The following is a 25,833-nucleotide window of genomic DNA, read 5'->3' as shown; positions in this document are numbered from 1 at the left end:
GACAAAATGAAACTACTAAAATAAAAGCAAAATAGAAGAAGCCTCTATAACTGAACTGGAGAGAGCAGCCAGAACAGCTATGTGACACATCCACTGCCAGCTGTGGAAAATTATAAATTGGATCACTTGTGGAAAAACTGTGGACCCCTTTTAACTCATCATACCAGTATTGGAAAAAACAGCAAATATTTGACTGCCATAACAAATTCTAAGCACAACACAAAAAATATACAATCACTGTAAAACTCAGCATAGCAATGAGGATAAACGTACCTCTGGAAAGACATACTTAAAAATAGAATTTCAGACATATTTTTGTTAAAGAAAGAAAGCAACAATACATAAGAAAAATCAAAAGGCTATGAAGTGTAAGACTGGCAAAATAATACTCCAAAGGTAGTAACTCGGAGACTGAGTTACAACACATTTCAGGATGTTTTATGAAGTCTTTTTCTGGCCATGCTGGCTGCAGTTGCACAATGTGTAGGAAAAAATGAGGGCTACTACACTTGTGGGTTCAGGCTGGCTGCTGACACAGCACAGGAACCCTCCTACTGGAGATTTCCTATACTCCTGGAACCACTGTCTTCAAACCATCACTAGTTTTAACATTCATTTTTGTTTCTTAGCAGCTTTGAAAAAAATACTGGATTTTGAACTGTTTCATGCATCTTTGCAAGACTTTCCCTTGGTACTTTCTGCTTCAGGATGAAGGGGAATGCATATGCATGTCTGTGACAAAGGGAGTTAAGTACCTTTTTAGGTCCTTTCTCATTTTCATGAAGTACAGGAATGACAACATGGGTGAATGACTGGCCACCATACTGCATTTAACCTCTTGTTAAATGAAGACAAACAAACAAACCAACAGGTTAAGAAACACTCTACAATCTGCTATTGCATTCAAAGCCATGCCCCAAATCTAAACCATATTTACCTTCGGTCCTTTTCATATGGCCTTTTATTAACCTCATCCAGAATACCAAACTCAGTGCCTATGTGTGTGCATTTACCAGTGATTAAATATTTCAACTAGTTCTCTAAAATATGAGGAATCAAAACTCTTCTGAAGATGGGGTCTACCAAGTGACAGAGATGTTTATTTTGAAAAATGTGCACTTAGTTTGGTAGCATGTTCCCACAAAATTAACTCACCATAATAACATTGAAAAGTAGCAGGGCTTAATCCACAACCACTCTGCTATTAAAATGCTGTATGGAATTACCAAGTGCCCACAAAACTTAATTGAAGAACAATTATGTAGATAACTGTTCACGCTACCTGTTCTCCAGCCTTGAAATCTTGAAGCGCTACACATTCACAACGGTCATCTTCTAAATTGTAGCCTGTAGTGATCTATCCAAGGAAAGAGGAACAAAAGCACCTTTAGCATTTTATATTTATCTCTCCCACCAATGACAAAACGTCCTATTGGAAGCAGATATTAACAACAGCAATTGCATCTATTTCTTTCTCTGCACAATATAGCATAGCTGGTACTGATTGTTTTATGATTACTGAGCAATCTCTTTAAAAAAATATCTCTGCATTAAAGAAATCTAATGGAGGAAATAACTTACCTGAAGTGAACAGAAGCCTCTGAGAAAAGTACCCTCCATAGACCACAGGCAGTCCCATGCTAAAGCCAGTAGCTTGTTATAAAGTTCTGGAGCTTTCAGTCACTCCCATGAGGCCCAAGGGAGCAAGGCAATGACAGCACTGTATGCTGTGCTTTATCCTTCAACTGCCAACACATTTCTGATCTCTCAATGAAAAAGGATTAGATGACTGTGGATCTTTGGGGGATAGAGTCTTCAGAGAATTATAATTTACTTGCAAATAATCCCTTTATCTAAAAGTTAAGCAATACTCTTAAAATGCTAAAAGATTTTTTCTTTTTGATGGTAGCAGGCAGTGGAAGAGGATAGACTTTCTTAATAAACCTTTACTTCCCCAAAAGAGATAACAATATTTTAAAGGGGTCTTTACCCTAACGAGTAAAGCTATCCTAAAAATGCAATACTTTTATAAAGTGACAAACAGCATCTTCTTGAGTAATATCAGATGCCAGCACAAGTTGAGCCACAGGATGGAACATAAGTTGCTGAATGATCAGGAAGCAACTTTTATGGTAGCTATCCTGAATTCAGTCCTGACAGAGCTAACTTATAGAAAAATATGCTCTTGGCCTGGGGAAAAAAAACAAGAAGAAGCCAAAGATTCTTTCTCAGCCTTTGTAAGTGAAAACACACTTTTTTGTAAGCTGACTGACACGAGTTGCGGTATACCCAGATTCCCATCTCGGTTGCAGTTTGTCCAAAGACAGAACTCCATAAATTATTTTGAAAGCTTGGTTGATGGTTTACACAACAATAGTTTTGGCTGCTTGCATCATCAAGTATGCATTTGTCAGCCAAAACAGTGCTTTCACAAAGTGAGCACGGGGAACTTGTCCCTGGTGCAGCAAATCCAAGACAGAAGCCCCAGGCATGGGCAGCCTGGCCCTATGGAGGCTTGCAGCACTGCTCTGCCTGAGGATCCACCACCACAGGTCTACTATGGGTTTGTGGTGTATTTTGATCAGAAGAGAACATGAGAGCCACACAATACAGCCTCAATTTTCTTAGTGTGTAAAACTAGTGAAATAATTCTGAATGTGAAAAGTCTGTATTCCAGTCTCCTGAAATGCCTATGGAAAAGGAGGCTTTCTGGGATAATTCCAGTAAGTTAAGAAGGATTCTGTCAGTTGAAACATACTTCACTAGAATACTGCTCATTTTTGGAGTTTTTCTTCCACAAAGGCAAATATAAAAAAACCACACACACACAAAAAATCCTATAAACAGCACTGTTTCTGAAAGGCTTTTCTATAAAACATAATGGAGTGCTAGACTTATTTCCTCTTTCTTTTAATAGCAGGCATGTAAGAGAATTAACAGGGTGTTTACTTCTCTTCCCACATGATAGCTGACAAATTGCATCCCTTCAGTTTTATTTCTGAAACAGACTGATACATGAATTTCAAGTTGTGTATAAAGTATGCAGTAGCCTGCTTGGTCAGTGATTAAGGATGGACCCAGCCCAACGGGCAAAATGTAGCTTATTCAAAGCTCTGTCAGAACTGGTAATCAACCTCTGACTGTCAAAATACAATCCCACTAAAGAATAACAATGCGAAATGCATGAAGACAGCCATTTTGATATAGTTCTTAGAGCCAGGTTGATCTAATTAATAGTGTCAGAAGCACGAAAAAGCTGGATGGACCTAGCTCCAGTTAAAACCCAAAGAGCACTTTATTATCTAGTCCACGGAAAGGGGCCCTGTGGGATATAGCAAGAACAGGGATATACAGTAGCTGATCGACTTTGAGAAGTATTTCAGCACTACATTTGGAATAGACTAGATGGGCACATACTATGCCATCTTTTGTTTCCTCATTTCTTGCAATGAAGAACAAATTCCTTCATGTCTTTTCAAGGAATGCATTATGATTAGAGCAGAACCCACCCTCATCTCACTCTACAATAAGATAAACTAATAATACAGATAGCTTACAGTGGTCTGAGCAGCTTAGTTATCTTAGCAGTTTTTCCCCCTATCTCTAATAGCAGAAGGTAACCAACACACAACAAAAATAGGTTTAGTAGCTTTTCTTAACCCATTATCCATATTACAGTTGTTTATAGATTAAGGTTGGATAGACATTTAAACTATTTTCTGTAGAAATATGAAACATATGACTTAAGTTTGTATATACATACAAAATACTTAGAGCTCAGTCCCTCCCCCACCCTTTAGGATATACTTCAGCATAAAAAAGTGCTTCCAACTCTGACATACTGCATTAGCAGGTTTGCCTCCAGAGGCTGGCTCCATATCAAACCCACTGTTAAAGAGCATAATAAAAATAAAAATTACTTTATCAATTTAAATAGAAGTTTGAATGATTAAAACAACATAATGAGCTGCTCTTTTAATATAGGCTACTTAATTTTTCCCTCCCAGAACCTTAATTCTCTTCCTCTTTCCTCTAATACCAACTTTGAAGGCACTCATTAAATGTTGTCTAATGAATACAGACAAGTCTCTGCAAAAGCATCTGAAAGAGATGCCCAGCAGGAAAAGGGTACAGGAAGTACTGATGCTTGCAGCTAAGACTTCTATTACAAAAACATACATTTCTGAATTTTATTTATAATTTCCTGAATTTTCTTTATATTGAAAACTCTCATTCAAGCTTTATTGCTAAATCAAAATTATAAGGTTGCATAACAAATAGTGAAAGACAGGAATCACTTTTAAACAACAACATGTAATCATCTTTTAATAAGGAAAACAGATAAACAAAAAACCCCGAACACTTGCAACTTTGTAGCCTAGCTGTAAGTGCTATATTTGGTACAGTCACAGTAATTCTAAATTACCTAAATGTCAAGTGAGAAACAACTTGCTTTACAATTTGTTCATTTAAACCAGGCTTTTCTTATACCAACAATACTAACATGCTGCTGTCCAAACACTTAGGTCAACTCTCATACAATAGAGCCACATTACTTGAAGAGTATGGTTGGATTCATTGCTTACAATAAATAATACTATCTACTGGAAACACAATTGGAGGGTATGAACTTTGAAGCATACATGAGAATGCCTAAATATCATTGATAAACCATCCTCTTACAGCTTTCCAGTTCCTTACTTCAACATTAACTAGCTTACTGATGAAATCAGGACCTCATGCTCTGAACTAGCTCACAAAAGCCAAAATGTCAACAGGTCTGGCTTTCTATATACATGTCACCTTTTAAATGTTTAATATGCCCTAAAGTTGTATTTTTGCATTTTGTTTCTTTGATGTAGTGAGAGATGTTCTGTTTTTGTTGAACTAGGCTTTGTTCTTGTTGTTGCTGTCTCCATAACAAGGCTCTTTGGGCATGGTTAGGAGAGCAGACAGTATTTCTCAGTTGCAAATTTCTAACCACTTTCCCTAGTGGAAGCTACAAGAGGCAGCCTCCATTACTGTCTGCTTTCCTATTCTCAGAACAGATCTGTCCAGTATTGTAAATCTTTTTTGGCCTGGAAACAGGAGCAAAACTAATAATGAGGTATAATTCTAAGTACCAAATCACTTCTAAAGTTTTCTCTAGATGAAGAAAGTTCTCCCTGAAAAGCCAATGTAAAACATCTCAGGAACTGACAAACCTTTCCTTCAGATACTAGTTTTTTAGGGTCACTTGGGAAGATAAAACACCTGTGTTAAGAAGCATAATGAAAAGTGTTATTAAACTGTTCTACAGCAGTTGAAAGGCTTAATACTTAAGCCCTAAAGCTTTTCAGCTACACTGAAGAAATCCTTACCAGTCCATTAGTATGATTACACATGTCCCATAAAGGTATTAAAGCCAATGTAACTCTGGAACCATCTTCTGTTGGAATCTGGTTCTGTCGTGTCATAACGGAGGAAACTGCCCATCTACAAAAGTTAAAAACATTAGATGGTCAGTGCTCAAAACATTAAAATATGATTGACTGGCTGTAGTGCAATCTGCAGCAATCATTTAGGCTGTGAGTTTCCAAATTTAATTTTCTTAAAGATCACACTGACTATAGTAACAGTAGAAGGCAATACACTCACAGAAGGAGCAGCTCCTAAGGTTTCCAAGACATGCACATAGACCAATTCCCAAACCATGATTTCAATCCCACCCCTCTCCCGCACTCTTTGCAACAGAACCTTCACACCCTCCGCTACCTCAACCAGTGCCCACTACTGTGTCTCCTTCTGCTTCCCTGACCCTTCACTGCACACACATCTCTCACCACACATCCTAAATCTGGGGTCATCTATTTCTGCATGCTTCAGAGCAGCTCACAGCTACTGCTTGGCAGCAGTAACTCTCATCAATGCGCAGACTCTTGTAAGAGCCAGAATGTACTCTTCCCCTTGGTCCCTAAAAAGCTTATGTACTGCCTGAACTGGAAACCAGTGTCATCATCTGATACATGGTATTTTGGTAAGCACTTCTCTTCAGTTTGCAAACTTTTGGCTTAGATCAGTGTTACTAAATTTCTTTTCCTTAACAGAATAAAGAGGAAAAAAAAAAAACCCCAACCCAATACTCCAAACAGATATCCAGGTAAGAAGAATGATGGAAGTATGATATAGTTTAGAGCACAGAGACATCATTCAATCCCCTTCCAAGACAGGTTAAGCAAACAGAATGCCAGCTACCTATTCAACTGTAAGAATCTCCAGAGGATCTTAATGTTTCAGTATTTTCTAAAATCTGGGGTTTATTTCAGACAAAAATTAAATGCCAAAGGGGAAAAAATATTTGCTTCTGACCTTAATACATATATTTGTTACGGGCTTTTTAAGGGAAAAAAAAGGCGTTTAAAAACCCAAAAAACCACCAGGAGAAGGTCAAAATAATTTTAACTTCCATAGACTCCAAGTATTTGCTATACAGAATTAGACAGGATTACAGATTGCTCAGAAAGGTACTGTCAAATTGAAACCTACTCAATTTCTAAAAAGCAAGCTAAAATTGCAGATAATTTTGATATACAAACACTGTTTAAAACATAACAGTAATATGTTCCTTTTTAATTGTTGTAACTTATCTGCAGAATTTTAGAACACTTCACATGTAAGTTGGTTTGTTTCTCAGTGACCCTATCAGGGAAGGGGGCATGCTTTGGAAACCCCACTTTCATAGACTTACTCAGAAGCACAACTAGACTAAAGAAGTCCCTGTAAGACCCCACGAATACTTTTTATTCATGCTACTTTAATTACTTAACAGAATTAAAGCTCTCATTATCTTAATTATTCTTACTTTTATCTAGTCACTCCCTATAGCACCTCCAACTGACAGGCTTCAAATGTACAACTGCAGTTCTCCAGCTCTTCCTGTTCAACAGCCACTGTAAATGTTAGTTTTTACTAATATGTGCTGGTAAAGCCTTTTTATAAAAATAAAAAAGTAATTTTAAAAAAGATTTAACCCAAATCTCCTGCAACATCAGCAGAACTATTTTCTTCAAAAACAACAAATGTGTGCCAGTTAGCTAAATTAAGCGCTCATAATGGCTACTCCTTTGTAACAATTAAAATCTGCATATTTATTTTACTTTCTTCTTCATTAAGAAAGTGCATCAGTATCAAATCCTACATTTAACATTTCAGTAACAATGGGGTTTTCCCACCAAAGAAGCATTTCCAGGGCCCCACAGTTCACTATGTATAAAAAGGGGGGGGGGGGGAAATAATAAAAAGGAATTAAACAACAGACCAACCTGTAGTCATCGTAAGTGAAAGAATCCTTTAAGGGCAGTTTGCTGGTCTGGGAAATGCAAGTTTCAGAAAAAGGTGAAAAGAGAAAGAAAAGAGAAATCAGAAATCAGTCAGCAGAATTTCATTATTTAGCTGCCTAACAGATCCTAACAAGAGCCAAATGAAGCAGGAGGCGTCCAGCCGCGCTACAGAGGGATCATCATGCTATTATGCTCTCATACATCACTGTCAACTTAATTTGTTGTGCCCAGCAGCCGCCATAAATCTGTTTCTTCATATTTCAAGACTGGAACCCACAGACATTGTAAAAAAAATAAAAAATTTAAGGTGGACTGAGTATGTGAAGGTAAAACAAAATCCAGCCCTTGATGCAGCGTGGGGGAAAGAAATTAGACAATATGCACACATATTAGACAACATGCACACATATTTCACCAACTTCCACGTTTTCCTCTTCTCTGGGATATCAATACATTATTTCACAAATACAAGAAAAAATACACAAAATTTTCAATTCTTCCTTTATACCTGCAAAGGTGTTATTCAAGAAAAGTTTCATTATACCTCTGAAACAAATCAGATTAAAATATTTGAAAAGTTTTGGTGACAAACACTGATTAGATGGTATCTGCATTAATACATCTACACGTGCTCCTGTATAAAAATTGAGCAATGCCCTTTAGGAATGCATACTGTAATTGTCATCAACACAAGCCAAATATTTTGGCTTGAAAAATGCTTTAAGAAGCTGCAATACCTGTAACTTTCCTGATCAATTAGCTCATTAAAACTTAAAAAAACACAGGTAGCTCTAAGCACTCACACACCTTCCTTAGAACTTTGTTCCAATTCACAGATAGAAAGCATAGTAGCATAAATTTTAACCCTCAGGTTCAATTAGTTTTCAGAGATGAATTGAAGTAAATGATCAAACGGATATTTCAGAAGTTACAAATGATTTTTTGCATAGCTCTATCTTTGCATGACACTCTTAATGCATGAAACTCCATGTAGCATGCAGGTTTTTTTACTCTTGATGCATTAGCATCACAAGTGCACAGTAATTTATCATTTCTCACTGTAATGTACTTGCTGGCACTGTGTGCAGGACAGTAGGGGATGAGGTAAAAGTGGCTCAAACCGTAAATCAATTAGAAAACAAAAGCTTGTGCTCAGTGAGCAATTCTAGGCAAATTATATATTACAAAAGACTGCCAATTGGGTGTGAGGTCCCAGGTGCCTGTTCTCCCTCAGCCCCCTTGGTTAACCCTTTGAATGGGGTTTCTCTGAAACCTGGCAGTAGTTATAACTCCAGCGCCTCCTGTCCCTTCCCTTACATTCTTCTTTTTTTCTCCTTTTTTAAAACACTCTGCATTTCCCCATGATTTTCATTCATATTGAAGCTATTTATGGTCATTGCATAACAAATCCCCTCGAGTTTAACTGTACACATTTTACAGTTATTTCTTCTCACCAACGCATTCCATCCAGAACCAGAACAGAACCCCAAGCCAACACATCCCAGGAGGTGGCTTCCCTGCAGTAGAGCAGTCCAGACTCGATTCCAGAAATGAAGTCAGCAACTCAGCCTTCAACTGGAAAGAGTAATTCTTGCAAGCAAACAGAACCCTGTATTATTCCTTTATGACAACTTAATTTCAACTTCTGCTGCTGGTATTATTAACCTATTTCACAGTAGTGGGATGAGCTAAGCAGGGAGTCAACACCGACAGTGAGACATGTAAGCCTATGAGTTTAAAACCACGGTAACTGTTACTGTTGGCTGGGGTAAGCCGGACTCTCCGTCGGCACCTGAAGCAGATGTTTCCCACGAGCGGAGAAGCCAGGCTCCCTCAGCAATCCCCGTTCCGTTTCTCAGCAGACCAGGCGCGCAACTTGCGCTGGAGCAAGTCTTGCTCCGCTTCGCATCCCCGCTTCCAACACCGCCCCCCCCCTCCCCTCCCCTCCCTCCCCAGAGCACCCTGCCCGGCCTGAGAGCGGACACCCGGCGCGATGGGGCGCCGCTGCCGAGGGGCGGCGGCCACACGCGGCCCGCGCGGACCGTCACTGCCACCTGCCGGCGCCGCCGCGCAACCCCAGCGCCAGCGGAGCAGCGCCGGACACCGGCCCCGCCGACAGCCGCTCCGCTCGCTCCGAGCGGCACCAAACGCAGAACTGAACCGAGGCTCCTCCGCAGCGGCCCGGAGTGCTATTCCAGCACCGGGAAATGCCGGCTCTGGACACCTGCCCTTCGGGTAAATGAACGCTGCTGCCGAGGGTCCGGCAAATTTACGGCAGGAGAAAGACCCGCAAGTGTGCAGATAACCCCTGCCTTTCTCTGCTCTTTGCTGCTCTCCTCCCTCTTCCCAAACTGCAGCTTTCACGGAACAGTTCATCTTCCAAACGGCAGTAATTACTACGGTGATACAACATTAGAAGTATGAAGGCATTACAGGAACTGTAACAGTGCAAAAGGAGTTTTTACAGATCAAACACAGTGCCTGTGCGCAGTTCCTACTATGCGGGGAGCGCCAGCCAACATGTTCAGCCCTAACTTGGAACAAATACCTATATAGGAAGCATGATACATACATACTGCCATTGTCCTCTCCCTGAGAAATTCTGTATTACATCAGCAGATTGCAGTGAGGTTAATTGTTCATTTGACATAAGTAATCTCTCTCTAACAAGTCATCTTCAACGCACATCCCATGGGCAAAGATTCTGGATGCCAAACACTCTGTACCCCCATTTGTGTATCTGTAAAACTTGGGGACTATTGCCCCTATATGGAGACTGTCCAGACACCATTCACAAAAATCCTGTAGTAAATTACAATAAAGGACAAAACACAAGGTCTTAAAAGGCACAAAGCAGAATTAAATCCCAGTGTACATAATCACCATATTTGTAACATTCCACAGTACAATATTTCATAGTTATTTTAAAGTTAAGATACATCAGCATATTTGACCATGTTAGATTTTGGACTTGCAATATTTTGCTATGTAATTTAAAAAGCCCTATAGATTAGAACAATCTGAAAACACACAAAAAAAGAACAATATTCTGATTAAAAAATTGATTTAGCATGCAGCTTCTCTTTACAGTCCCTTGGTAAAAATGAAATCTCCCTAACAAACACTTAATAAAACCTGTCAATATATCTAGAAAGAAAAATGACACAAATGCATTAAGTATTAAATACCCTTGAAAAAAGTCACATATTCCATGAATTTTTGATGTACTATCTTGACATTAATGTAAAACCTTGATATTTATAATTGACAGATATTTAATAAAGTATAGAAGATGACTGCTGCACAGCATGCAAATTGCTTGGGCTGATCAAAAAAGATACAGACATATTTAAACTAAACAAACACTTAATACATAGAAAAAATCAGATCTAGCTTTTATAGGTTCACGCAGCTAGGTCTCTACAGATTAGCTTTGAAATGTGACATTCTCCACTGCATGAACCCTAATTTTAACTTACCAAGTCTGTATGAAGTAGTTTCAAAAAGTTGGGAGGGGAAGCTTTAAATAAGAAATGGGAACATGAAAATGTGAATATATTCATTTAGATGCAGGTCCTGACATTCTACTGAAAGAGTTATTATAAAGAACAAATACCATCTATTTCGTTACCCTTTCTGTGAAAATATTGTCAGAGCTGGCAATCAGGGTGATGACCACTGCAAAAACAAATAGTGGCATGCTGAATTTCATTTTCCTCCTGATGCTGCTATTCCTTAAAAAAAAATAAAAAATGCTTCTTCCCTTTCAACGTTCCAAGCCTTCTTTGAGACATTTGGAGGATATCTCAAAATAACCAGAAATATTAAAAAGTAACAGTGATTGCTGCCAGATTGTCTGCAGCCACTGCGGAAAGAGACAGACTGTTATTCTAGTCACCTAAAACACTATCAGACTAGAAGCCAGTTACTCAGTATGGCAACCAGAGAAAAAGGGAGGAGGGGGAGCCAGGGGGAGGGAAGAAAAAAAGGAAAAGCCACTTTCAGACATTTTTCTGGGAAGCAGTAATATTCAGGGGTTTGTATCTCACATTTAATGTCTCACAGGAAAGCACAACTCCTGATGCCCCATAGGGGCCTTTGGGCTAATAATCTCTCCCCGTCTCATCTTTGGATAGACATCACAAGATAACGATTCTCAAGTTTTATAAACTAGATGCTAGAGGACTCCTCCACTTCTCAAAAGTGCTTGATTTTATTTGGACAGCATCAAGGTTTTCAGCATGGAAAGGGTGGGTGCCTTTCCAGCTGAGAAACCATCATAACCTTTACTTCTGCAATTCAGCTTGTGAGGGCATTAACCTTCTGTAAAAGAGTGGCCAGACTATTAGAGGCAGTAACCTCATTCAGTCACAAAATGCAAAAGCTCATTTATCAGAACTCCTAATTTGATAAGGAATTTCCATTAAAATTAAATAATATTTGCTTGTTTACCAAGTGATGCAAAGTACAAGTCCTATTACTGTAACATGCAGTGCAATGTCTTGAGTGAAAGTTAAAATTAGTGTACAGGATTATACACTGTAAATTTGTGTTCATATCTGTGCTACTGCTTGTCTTGAAAAGAACTGATGTATTTTGGTGTGGAGTCATTTTGGCCAGTATATTCCATTATGCCATTAGCCCTTGTATACTCTGGTAAGAAAAGAAATTTCGTTTAAAGACACTATCTCAGCAGAGAGAAGCTGACCATCGGAGTCATCTGCTATCCCACTGCAATACATAACTAAAAAAGCCAACAATAAAATCCTTGGCTTTGTTGGTTTTCTGAGTTTCTAGACAAAAGCTTGCTGGATTTCTGTGAAGAGTATCTCAAGTACTCACAAGTCCAAGGCAATCTCTATATCAGCATTACTAAATCAGATTTCAATATTCTCAAAAACCTCCCTCTTATATACCACTGAAGTACTGACAGCTCCATTTCTAACTCAGGAAAGCATCAAACCAAGTGCTGAGATTATACTGAAGCCATCAGTCCACTCTCCTTCCAGTCCCCAAAACACTAAGGGCATGGTGGTTAAAGCAAGTGAAAGCCAAAACCAGTTTAAGCTTCCACCTTATTAACTTTTATTCCTTTGAACTTCAAGCCTAAGGGTTTGCTCTTTTTGACCAAACAACTTTTTCCTCCTCTTCTATGCGGATTCTCCCCTCTTTCCAGTGTACTCATTAACATTGGGAGATTTTGTTATGAGCCTTGCTGGATGTTACTTGATGGTTTCAGGCCAATGTGTAGGTGTACAAAAAAACAAACACACGCAACACACACACACTTTCAGGGCCAGAAGCAGGAAGATCTGTCAGCATTTGCTGGTTACTGTCCCTTTCCCTGCTTTGGAAATCCTTTGAAGCAGCAGCCTTGAAGAGAAACTCCTCTCTGTGGAGCTGCTGAGGCTTTAACTGCCCTAAAGCTAAGTAAAATAAAGAATTTAGAGTGGAGGATCCTAGCGATCTATAGGGATACAAGAATTCACTTTATCCATTGGATATAGGATGCGTAAGCTAATGAGGTAAAGTCAGTTCACTGACAGGAGAAAAAGGCAAGATCATTTTACTTTGTAGTAACGGTTCATAACTACAAAAGAATGCTTTGGAATTTTCAAACAGCCCAATTCATGAAGCATTAGGAATTAGGTCCACAAACTTGCCTTGCTATATGACTTTTCTAACAGAAGAAAGATCACCCTACTTTGCAAAACCTAACAGAACAAATCTTACAATTAAAAAGGTGCCACAGGATTGAAACTTATTAAATCTAAATAACATTCTTGCTTATTCTTTATGTCAGCAATTTTTATTTACTTTCTGCCAACATACACAAGAAAGTACTGTTCGAGGCTATTAGGGGATTCATGTAGCAGAAGCAGAGTGGAATGACTCCTCCTGGGGCAGTGGAATTTAACTGCACAGTCCCTTTTTCTGTACCTTCTACCTGCAAAAATTGTTTTTAGTTAATGTGACAGCAGTGGCATAATAGACAACTCAAACCATGTCATCAGCTACTAACTTGGGAGTCTGAAGGACTGAAAACCCACTTTATGTGCAAAGTGGATGTTACCATTTGGCTGATAGAGTACACAGATATTTTGAACTAGCTACAAATGAGTACCCTGCCTACAATCCTGCGGCATCTCCTTTATCGAACAGAGGTAAGACAGTGATGGACTTCTTAACATGTATTTCTTGCTCACACCATTACAGAAAACTTCCTAACATACAAAAGTCTAAAATACTAAATTTTCCCAGAAAAGAAGGTACTCAGATATGACATAAATTTGTCTATACCTTTTCCTGTCCTTTCACAAAACCACTTAGCTCTGAATGTAGCTCCACGAGGGGCTGATGGGATGAAGTGGGAGGGCAGGCTGGCCTAAGACTGGACATGTTTTGCAATGAGACCACCCTCCCTCCTGTCCCCATTCATGTTAAGAGAAAGACACACTACATCCATTATCTCGTGTGGCAAATCTCCTAACAAAATATGACTTTAGTGTTCATGTTGAGCCTTAGATTGATAGGTTCAGTCTGCAGTGCTTCATTCGCACAGTAAGGTACAGTAAGACAGTTACAGAAAAAGGCTTCCTCACAAAGGTTTATGCCTGTATACCACAAGATGTTACTTAGTCTCCTCCTGAGGTACAAGGTTTACGCTGTTCATTTTGTTTATTGCAACATATGCACTATGATCATGCACAAATTCATCCCATAATTCTTATTACTAATTCATTAAATCACAAATAATGCTGTGATGGAAAGCCTGATGTGAGCTGCTTTAAAAGGATAGGGACAACATTTCCTATTCACAACCACTCCACATCCAAAGAGTTTGCTAACAAGCATTAATATTATGCAGTATGGCCAAAACAAAATCTTGTTACCTGTGAATCAACTACTCAAGGTTACAGATCACATCAGAAGTCACTGAGGTGGAAGCTTGGATCATAATCATCTTAAAACCAAGGTACAGCACTACACAACCAGCATGGCACACAGGGGCATGGTAAACTCTTGAACCACATGTACTAAGACTGTAGTACACACACATATCCTAAAAACTTACCACTTACTCTTCAACTCACATTCAAACCATAGTAGAAGAAAATAAACTTAGCAACATATCAATCTCCTACTGTGTGGAGTATTAGCATTGTGTCTGACTGAAAGGATAATCCACTTTGTAATTTAGTTAAATTACTAATTTTAACAAAGATAAGTCCCCTGTATAATTTTGCAGTGCTTAAAGAATACATCCTTGGAGTATTCCATTCTAAGAAACATCAGCCTGTTATCATATTTTAAATTTATGGAACATTTGTAACTGCTGTTATATCAGGAAAAATATTAAATCTGCACAATAAGTACAAACTTTATATGAGAAAGTATACTTGTAAGTGTGTGATGATCTCCTGATGTCTGCTGAGGCACTCACTTCCACAAAAGACACAGACAGCATCTCTGGGGATAAACACAACTGCCCCAGAAAGTGCAACTTAGTTAAAAAATAAAAATAAAAGCAACCAACAGATGAGCAAACAAAACCCCCTCTCCACTCTATTGCCTGTAAAAACAGATGCTTATCTGCATTCTCAACCAGGAGAGTGGCAGAGAACTCCATCTTCCAAAAACTGCTTTAAAAGCCCATAATACTAACAACAGAATATATTACTCCTCCCAAATGGAGTTTAAACTGTGTAGAAACAGATTTTGTTTAGCACTGGCATATACCTTTTGAAGTACATCTCTGCTTCTCCAGAGGAAAGAGGACATTTATGCTGGTAAAACAGAATCCTAACCACTCAATATATAAAATAAATTAAAACCTACTGACTAGGAGATCTTAACAATGAAATGTCCTAACAAAGATAACATCTATATCCAGAAAAAAAAAGATACATTTAATCTATCTGTCCTCCAACTTTAAAACATTTTGACTGTAAGAAACAGAAGACATCAAGTAGGACATGCCTGTATTCTGATACAGGCCAGCATGGTCCAACTGGCGCCCATCGGCTGAATCTGGACCACAGGATACCTCCATATGGCCTGCCACCTTTTCCTTGGAGGAGATAGGGAACAGCTGTTTGAGGAGCAAATGCTGCCCGAACAGCCAAACACCTCCTCCTGTGTCCGGCTGGCTGAAAGCCCAGAGCTGTCACTGTGTTCCTATGGAAGGCAAGGAAGGAACAGGGGAAGAAGGCAGCAGACCTCCTACCCACACAAGGACTTGAGCTCTTCATTTGTCTGAGATGGCCAGACGCAACCCTGTAGCTGCTTCTGCCATGGAAAGGGGCAGCCACAGGAATGGCCCAATGAAGCCCAAGGACCTGCCAATACTCAATCATAGCTGGGGGTGGGATACACCAGAGGTGACACAAAAATCAGAAATTTGGCACATGTTTGCAAAATCTAAACCACCTTACACTAACACGAAGTGGTACAAGCATACAGTCAATCTTCAGTTTGCTGCCAGCAAAACAGATTAATACAATATTTTGGCCTTCACAGAGGGGAAGAACACAGAAAAGCATAAATATGTTCCATTATTAACTGCCTATTGATTTATTATTGATCAAGCAGAACAACTCAGGTGCTGAAATTCAGACAAAGCAAATCAAATAGCAACACTATTACACCTTTGTAACTGCCCATTCAACGGAATTTCAAATCCCTCCTTAAGATGACATGTGTAGTAGACAAGGGAACAAAAGGGAAAGATTTTATAGGATTACAACTGTGACATCTATCCCATTTTTTAGAATGTCATTGACATAACTTCTGGAAAAGGCTATTTGACTGGCATGCCAATTAAGTATAAATCAAGTCGGGGGGGGAAGTGAGAACCCCAAGGACCTACCTGATACATGATCAAAACTGTAATCGGCTTCCAAATATATTTGCTTTTGATTGCATATTGGTTGAACTCCTTAGAGGCACTAAAATATTCTCTATTAGATCAACTTAAAAATAATAAACAACTTCCAAACATTTGAATATCTTAGTGTTTTAAAAGGCAGTATAGTTCTCTGCATTCAACTCAAACATTATTTAGCACATGGAAGTTAAATGGTAGTATCTTAAAGCCAAGCACAGAGAGACACCAGACGCTGTACTTCACGCTGACCTGGAAAATCATATGCTTATTGGAATAGGATAGATTAGAAACAGAACAGAAAAATAACGAAAGAGCAGCATAAGTCATATTGAAAGTATCATCACAACTTCAAAAACTGGTGTCAAAATTAAGCTAGAGACGTGAAATCTCACCTAATATACCCAATATTGACGAGTCAAATGTGATGCCAGATTTTAAAGATGCTATAATATTATTTTGAGATCTAGAACTTCATGTGCTAAAATGTCCTAGCTAAAATGATATTCCAGTGCCCAACAGCTAATAACTGGATTTTAGAATTTCATTCACACTAAATCAATTAGTCAAATTTTATATGAATAATAAATCAAATTTAGTATCTGATCAAAAGGGATTACAGCCTGCAGGAAATTAAGTTCTCTGTCCAATAGTGCACACAAACAGATCAAAACATCTCTGGATAGATTCCTGCAAGGACTGTATTTACAATGGGTCTACAATAGCAGTTTCACAAGCGCTGTCCAGATGTCAGTACGCAATAGTCAGAAAACTGGTATGAGTGCTCCTATGGAACACTGGATGCAAACCAGATGACAGATATTATCTGAAAGTATTAATGACTTCTACCGAATAAGATTCTATTTAAAAAAAGTGTGATTCATGGGGCAGCTTCTGCTTTCTTGAGTAAGAGTAGCTTAACAGAAGGCAAAGAAAGCATTTGCAAGTATTTGCTCATTAACTTAGCAAGGAAACATAAAACTGAGTCAAAGAAAACCCAATTTCCTTACTAAAATGTTACATAAACAGGTGACTCTGCTTTCTCCATTTGTTTTAATTCTAAAATTCTTACTGGCCTCTCCTGCGTACTGGGGAGTCCAGCACTGGACACAGTGCTCTGGGTGTGTGGCCTCACCAGTGCTGAGCAGAGGGGAAGGATCACATCCCTCGACCTGCTTGCAACACTCTTCCTCCTCAAGCGCAGGACTTTCTACTTCTTGCTGAACTTCTTCAACTATCAGCCCACTTATCCAGCCTGTCAAAGTCCCTAGATGGCACCTCCCAAGGGACTGAATGAGGCTGATGGGCTTGTAGTCCCCTGGGACTTCCTGAAGACAGGGGTGGCATTTGCTTCCCTCCAGTCCTCAGGCATCTAACCAGACACCCTGATCGCTCAAAGATCACCAAGAGTCACAGATTCAGACAGTGATTTGGGTCAGAAGGGACATTTAAAGGTAAGCAATTCCAGCCCCTCTGGCAGTGAGTATGGGCATCCTCAACTATATTAGGTTGCACAGAGTCCAGTCCCACCTGACCATGAATGTTTCCAGGGATGGGCAACCTGTTTCAATGTCTCACCACCCTCATCATAAAAATATTTCTTTCTTGTATCTATCTAAATCTACCCTCTTTTAATTTAAAACCATTAGCCCTTGTATTGCAACAAGCCCTGCTAAAAAGTATGTCCCTATCTTTCTTGTAAGCCTCCTTTAAGTACTGAGAGGCCACAATAAGGTCTCCCCAGAGCCTTCTTTTCTCCATGCTGAACAACCCCAACTCTCTCAGCCTGTCTTCATAGTAGAGTTGCTCCAGCCCTCTGATCATCTTTGTGGCTCTTCTCTGGATCTGCTCCAACAGGTCCATGCCTTTCCTGTGCTGAGAGCTGGACACAGTAATCCAGGTGCGGTCTCACCAGAGTGTAGTGGAGGGGCAGAATCACCTCCCTTGAGCTACTGGCCATGCTTCTTTTGATGCAGCCCAGGACATGGCTGGCTTTCTGGGCTGTGAGCTCACACTGGTGGCTCACATACAGCATTTCATTCATCAGTACCACCAAGTCCTCCAAAGGGCTGCTCTCAATACCTTCATCCCCCACCCTGCTTTGATCCTGGGTGTTGCACGACCCAGGCGCTGGACCTTGGCACTTGGCCTTGTTGAATCTCAGGAGGTCCACATGGACCCACTCCTCAAGCTTGTCCAAGTCCCTCTGGTTGGAATCCCATCCCTCAGGCATAGGAGTCACCTCACAACATCAGACAGCCTTCCCAGCACTTGTGGGTGCATTCCATCAGGGCCCATGAACTTGCCTTATGTCTGGTTTCCTTAAGCATTCCCTGACCCAGTCCTCTTCCACTAGGGGTATATCTTCCTTGCTCCAACCCTTCTTCCTGGTGTCTGGGAACTGAGATCCCTGAAGGCTGGTCTTGCCCATAAAGACTGAGACAAAGGCGTCATTTGGTACCTCAGCTTTCTCCCCATGTTCTGTGTCATCAGGTCCCTTTGTCCTATTCAACAGAAGGTTCATACTTCCCATAGACATCCTTTCTGTTACTCATGTACTTACTGAAGCCATTTTGGTTGCCTTTCACAATTCTTGCCAGGTTTAATTCCTGCTGAGCTTTTGCTTTCTTAATCTCATCCCTGGATAACTGGATAATATTTCCGTATTCCTCCCATGTTACCTGTCCTTGCTTCCACCCTCTGTATACTTCCTTTTGGTGTCTGAGTTTTGCCAGGAGCTCCTTGTTAATCCACGCAGGTCTCCTGGTATTTTTGCCTGACTTCCAGCTCATGGATTCACTGCTCTTGAATACAGAGGACACAACCCTTCAATATAAACTGACTTTTCTTTCTTGGGACCCTCTTTCCTCCAGAGCCATATCCCATGTTACTTTTCCAAGCAGCTCCACAAAGACATCAGTACTGCTCTCCTGAAGTCCAGCATTGTGATCTTGCTTTTTGCTCTGCTTCCTCCTTTCAGGCCCCTGAATTCCACCATCTTGTGGTTACTGCAGCTGAGGTGTCTTTGACTCTAAGATCCCCAACAAAACTTCCCTTGTTTGCAAGTATGAGGTCCATGAATGTGACTAGCCACTCTCCTCATGGCTTCTCTATTGCTTGGGTCAGCAAGATGTAATCGCTGCTCTCCATGAACCTCCTGGATTGCTTATACCCTGCTGTGTTTTCTCTTTAACAGATACTGGGGTGGTTGAAGTCCATCCATGAGGACCAGGGCCTGCAAACATCAGGCTATTTCTAGCTGTCTGTAGAAGGCTTCATCCACTCTTTCCTTCCTCCTGATGAGGCAGCCTACAGCAGATACCCACTACAGTCACCCATATTATTTTTGTTGGGGTGTTTTTGTTTGTTTTTACAGACAGCTAGCTTGCTGGTGCCCTTCAGACACATCTGCAGTCCCACAGTGGTCTAGAGACTACAGGCTGAAAGCATGGTCTAAAGCAATGTCAAACCGCCATCCTGGACAGTCCTGCAAACTGATCCTTCTTCCAGTGCGTGAGAGGCAGCTACATACAGACACTACTTACACACAGAATTCCACTAGATACTGTCTACCATGGCAAAAGCTATGGCTAGCTGATGGGCTCTGCTGGTTTCAGACTTATCATTTTAAGGATTTTAAAAGTTAACTAAAACTATCATAAAATTGTCTTTTAGTAACACAGATTATAACAGCCTTTACTACACCTGGGGAAAAGATAAAACACTGCTTCAGACCTGAAGTATCAAAAATGTAAATAGAGTGGGCACATCCATGTTTTCTAAGAGCACTCCGTGTCTTTATGTCTTTGTTTTGATTTGCAAAAACTTCTCTGTAATAGACTACAAACAGGCATGCAGATATAACTGAAAGTCAAACAAAGTCCACTGCATATTATTTTAACATAGGTTCAAACTTGCCTGTATTTCCTTTAGGAATGTAATCTCACTGTGAATGTCTGTAAACTATATGGCTCCCTCTTGTGCCTATTTTACCACATGTCAGTGTACAAAAAAAACCCCAAATATTAAACCATAAGTATTTGGTGTTTGTTCACCCTTCAGTAGACATGCAGGACCCATAAATGTTAACAGAAGTCACACACACACCTTCCAGGGGAAGAGATAACCCTGCAGTTTACAAATTTCTCTTTGGAACAAGCTATAAAAACACTTTGCAAACTACATGTCTGCTGCAATCAAAGTACTCTTTTGACCATTCACCGTACTTTGGTAGCAATGCAGAGGCCAAATATGCCTTTAAAGTCCATCTGTAAGAACTTCTAGCTATTTTTTAGTTATCAAATCACATATGTTTAGAAAGGTGTCAGTGTGGGCTGTAGAGCCTGGCTAACATACTCAAGGGTTTATTTTTGTCTACTGAACATCCCACCTGTTTCTGCTTATCAAACCAGACTAGGGTTTAGCTTGCAACAGCTGTGAAATTCATAAATCTGCCAATTCTTCATCTGTATCCAGACTAAGCACTTGGAGAAAGAGCTAGCACAGCAGCATTCTGAGAAAACCACCCTTACAGAGAAGCTAGGGAAATAAAACAGACCAGTGCTTGTCAAACAATGTTTAAAACTGCACACCTATCACAAGCCAAATTATTTTAGTAACAGTCTGGCAATCCAGTATGGAAGGAAAATGAAGCATTTGAAGAAATTATTTGTTCCCCCAGCTATTAGAAACATTCTGCCCACTAAAAATACTGTAAAGGAATGAAAATATTTTACCTGCACAAAATATTCCCTTTTTCAGTGTCTCCAAATATCAAAACAACTTATATGTCAAGATGCTACTAGTTTTACTTTCTGCAGTAGAATAGCTATCAAGAAAATAAATATTTAGAAGATTTATAGCTACTAGAAAGTAAATATATTGAAGATTTATGTATTACATAAGTTTTTCATATTACAAAAGGCAGATTTGCAAATTTAAAAAAAAATATTAGTCTGCATACCTGAAGCAATATCAAAATCCAGCTCACGCAGGACAGCTTTCATTGAAACATTTATGCTAAAGCAGCAGTAGTAACAAATGAAATTATGGTATACAAAAACTAACATTCACTTTCATAAAGCTTACAGAGTATACTGCCTTTCATAGTAAAGTGGTTTTGCTTTGCTTTTTTTCCATTTATATGATGAATTTTTCTCTTACCACCTCTCCTTCCCTTTTCTACATGTTCATGAATTACCCTTAGCATGAGTATTTTGTGGGTCAATTTTCTTCACATAATAAGTGCATGCAAGATGATACCAAAATTAATTTATGCTTTTCTGAGCAATGGAAAATGGCACTTTGTTTCAGGGAAGACACTTCCTCCCCCCCACCTTTTTCCCCACCTTTTTTTTTCTCCACTATTTATAAATTAGATGCTCGTATTTTTGAGAGCACAAACAGTAATTAAAATGTTTTAAAAAACTTTTCCCAGAGTTTTGATCAAAAGCATTAATAATAGGTACCCAGCACATTCACTTGGCACTCCTGGAGACAGCTGAAATTATGCATTTTCCTAATTTGACATTTACTGAATAGTATTAAAGAAACATTCAGATGAAATTGTGGTTATGTGGCAGTGCATAGCACCAAACAACCAGAACATACTTACAATTTGCCTAATATTTATTACCACTCATTCTCCAAAGAACAAGTAAATAAAGCATATTATTCATACTCTATCTACCTTCATTCTCATGTTCAACATGAAACAACAGCAGTATTGTACAAGAACACAAAACAAGTAATAAAAAGAATTTGTCAGGAGAACAAAAAAAAAAATCTGGTCTAGATTTCTGACCATATGTGACCAGAACATACATTCTAACAGTTTATTTAAAAGGCAACAGTACAGTACTAATCACTTTCTTGGGTATACTAGTATGCTCAAAGAGAATGTAGTCATTTATTTGAACACTATTTCCACAAAGGTTTCCCACTGCTGTAGATCAAACTGAACTGAATCAGTCTCAACAATACCAGACTGAGAAGTTTTCTTCTATGAGCTGCCATATCAGCTACCATAGAACTGTAAATGCAGAAAATATAATGTGGAGTATTAAAGGCTTGTTACCAAGTAGGGCAGATCACTGTCACTGGGGTTCTAAAGACAGTCTGCTTCTAAAGTAATTTCATGTACATTATTTTCTTTGTGTGGACTTCAATGCAGAATATAACTTACTTTTTAGTGAGGCATTACTTGGACCACATTAGCTTAAGTGCTGTACAAATGATCTTTGATTAAGTTCAAGAAACAACAGGAGAAACAGTGAGTACACACCACATGAAATCACTTGTATAGCAAATTTATGATTTGTTATAACAAATATGGATTTGTTATTTAACAAACTATTACTTTCATAAAAATGTTTTTTCAAACATTTAAGGTGCTTTTCATATAATAGGTATCTCATGCTTCAACTGATGTTACACCACTGCATTTTATATACATTTTTCAGTTGTGTTTGCATCACTTTGATATCAGTCTTCATATATTAATCCATCACTGAGAAGTGGTTCTGAAACACTGGACATATGGCAGTCAAAACCTAGGGCTTTATTCCAGATCTCATTTCTGTGTAAAACTGTATTTAATTTTTTTTAAAACTAATGTTGTGACCACATAACCTCTCACATAATATTACTAGTGCAGGATTAGTCAATGAAAATGATGGAACTAGTCATAGTGATAATTTAGCTGTCTGACCAAGTACATGCAAGAGCATGAATAGCAGTTGGATGAATTGGATAATGTTACACAATACTCTGCTAATAACTCTTTGAAAACAGTAAAAATATTAGGAGTTCTGTTTGCTGAGACATTATGCTTCAAGAAATTAAATGAAAAGCTGGAAAGTCAAGTGTGGACTGGCAGCCTAGAATAGTACATGGCAAGAAAAGAGATTAGCTAAACCATCATTTCCTGAATTGTGACACCTGGAAGGAAGAATTTTATTCCTTCCCAATATCAAACCCATCGTTTGTACCATACTCCTGCCTCAAAATGAAGCGCATCTTATGTGGTTTTCCCCCACTATTTTCTTAACTTTGGTTTTCAAAATGTATCCCTCCACTCCTTATACTTGATAAATTGACACTGTATCTGAAACATATTAACTTCTTCAAACATCAAATAGCTACACAAAATAACTTAAATTTTGTGGACTTAAAACAGGTAATAGCAAAGCTATGAAACTCTGATAACATTAAAGGGGAATAGAATTATTTTGTCTTCTGATGTCTCCTATCTCCAAAAAAAAAATGCATGTAGATCACACAATTGTGGAAATTCAAGTAGAATCATACACGTTTTCCACAGGCTGTGACACAAAAAGCTTTGAATGTTTGGACATTAAGCACTACCTTGACAACACTACATCACCATTCACTTACAACATCCATTATCTCTAGACATCAGAATAACAGTTCTGAGAAATTAAATTTAACTCATTTATTCAAAACATGATGAAAAGTTCACCCATCTGAGGTCTCCCCACACTCAAATAGTTACCAGATGGGTTTATATTTTTATTTGAAAGCAATCAAAATAATTATGTTAAACAGAATAAAAAATAAGAGTTAATCTATGGTCGCTGGAAATACAACATATGTAATGGTTTTATTCTATGTCAATAACAATTACAGTTTTACTTTGTTTACTGCAGACTATACATTTTACGACGAGTCATAGAGGCATAGGTTGTAAGTATCTGCAGGTCACCTAGCCTGACTTGCCACAGGCAAACTTCTGGAGACTGGTTCTCAGTAGGAAGTTGAAAACAGTAACTGGATCATCCCTTATGATTTTCCTCAAAATAAACAAATCCAGCTCCCTTAGTCTCTCCTTGTATGGATAAAGGGCTGAAGCAAATGACATCTTAATAGCCCTCCTTTGATCTCATTCCAGTTTGTCAACATGTCTCTTGTATTGCTGGGTCCAGGATTGTGCAATATTCCAGATGAAGCCTCACCCAATGCCAAACAAAAGGCAGTAATCACCTCCCTCAACCAACTAAATACATTCTTACATGTATTCATAAGCCTACTGATCTGTGAAATTTTAACAGCAGTTCAAAAAACAGCAGGAAATTGCTTTAATGATTCAAACATTTAAAAGCAATACACTTGCTCTATTATTTAGTATCACTGTTTTCACACCTTCCTCAATCATCATAATGAGAACAACATATACTATATATTACATTTAAGATGCTTACCTGGATAACTCTGTAGAAATATGCATACTGTCGAGCTGTATTTTTATATTGGCTAAAAACATCATGTATGGCCTGAGTTGACTGAAGATACTGCACTTCATCTTCTTCAAAATAGAGAGGAGTGTCATATTCACTGGGAAGTGTCTGGATGTAGGGCAGCCAGAAAGAGTTGGGGTTGGCTCGCTCACAAAGAAGATGGAATGCCAATGTTATATTGCCCATGGCTTGAAGAATTCGATCTTGAGAATACAGGGATCCTGAATTAACCCAGAAAGATGATGCACTAAGTTAACTGCCTATGGAAACTAGCACTGTAGATTTACTTTAAATGAACATGATGAGGTAACATGTAAGAATTAAGGAAAAAACAACAAACAGACAACAAAACAACAACAAAAACCCCACAGCTTTTTCAGGGTTCTAAAATATTTAGCTACCCATATTGCATTATGCTGCAAGTTATTTGACACAGTAAATGCCGCATGTACTAGTGCACTCAGGCAGAAACAAACGGAAAATTAAATTCTTTTCACTGACACTTCTAGCTTCTAGGTATTCTAAACGTTACAGCTGGCATGATAAGCAAGTCCTGTAATAAAGGAGATCAGCTAAAAATGAATTTCTCTTACTGAATGATCCCATACAAATCAACTTCTTGCTCAGGGACTTCTTTAAGTTCTTACCTAAAACTGAATTTTTAGCTGACTCAACTGTCATCAACAGTTTTCTAGGAACCCACAGAAACAACTCTTCAGCCTACAGAAAGGAAAAAAAGCATAGAGGGTCAGTTAGCATTTATAATGATATGCCCAAGTGTCTCAAATCTACACCATCTTTAATTGAAGTCTGGTTGTTTCCCCCTCCCCCTTTTTTTAAAAATCGACATTATTTTGAATCTAAATTCTTCCTTCTCTTCCACCACAAATTAAACAAATACACTATGGTTTACATTGTGGTAACCAAATGATTCAGTCTGCATTACACAAAGCCTAAAACAAAGCCTTAGATTACAAAATAAAGTGATTCAGTTTGGAACTGCTAACATGTAGATTGTCCACACAACCTCAAAGATACCAGATTATACTGCTATTAACTATGGGATCAAGTATTTTCTCTCAGTAGAGGTTTTTCACATTGCCCATTCTTATTTTAGAACTACTCTTCAGATTTTTACAAACCAGTAGTGCTAGCCTTATTTAACTACTTGCTATTAAAGCCCTAAAATCAATATTCTAATATTCTTTCTACAGCAGCTGACTGCTACTCAAAGCTGTTTCCCATCTGTAAAATGGGAAATGAAAAGAGGCAATCTTAAATGCTTATGTTTTAACAGCTAGCTGCGTGTGTCTATATTCCTTACCTGATGATCAAAAGATATTCTTTACAATTATCAGGTAATTTGTTTGTTGGT

General features: G+C 38.7%; 1 protein-coding gene across 3 annotated transcripts in view; it reads right to left on the bottom strand.

The window, feature by feature from the left end:
• The window catches only part of SETD3 (SET domain containing 3, actin N3(tau)-histidine methyltransferase), a 64,423-nt gene that overhangs the window by 7,499 nt on the left and 31,091 nt on the right, over positions 1 to 25,833 (bottom strand). For all 3 annotated transcript variants that reach the window (XM_034061832.1, XM_034061833.1, XM_031049340.2), the window contains 5 exons: positions 25,106 to 25,178; positions 24,423 to 24,679; positions 7,302 to 7,348; positions 5,361 to 5,475; positions 1,283 to 1,357 (listed from right to left, as the gene is read on the bottom strand). In XM_034061832.1, coding sequence (XP_033917723.1) covers positions 1,283 to 1,357; positions 5,361 to 5,475; positions 7,302 to 7,348; positions 24,423 to 24,679; positions 25,106 to 25,178 — 567 coding nt within the window. The remainder of the gene's footprint in view (positions 1 to 1,282; positions 1,358 to 5,360; positions 5,476 to 7,301; positions 7,349 to 24,422; positions 24,680 to 25,105; positions 25,179 to 25,833) is intronic.

Source organism: Melopsittacus undulatus, chromosome 4 (assembly GCF_012275295.1).
Source record: "Melopsittacus undulatus isolate bMelUnd1 chromosome 4, bMelUnd1.mat.Z, whole genome shotgun sequence".
NCBI lineage: Eukaryota > Metazoa > Chordata > Aves > Psittaciformes > Psittaculidae > Melopsittacus > Melopsittacus undulatus.
This window is presented reverse-complemented; position numbering and strand designations above follow the sequence as displayed.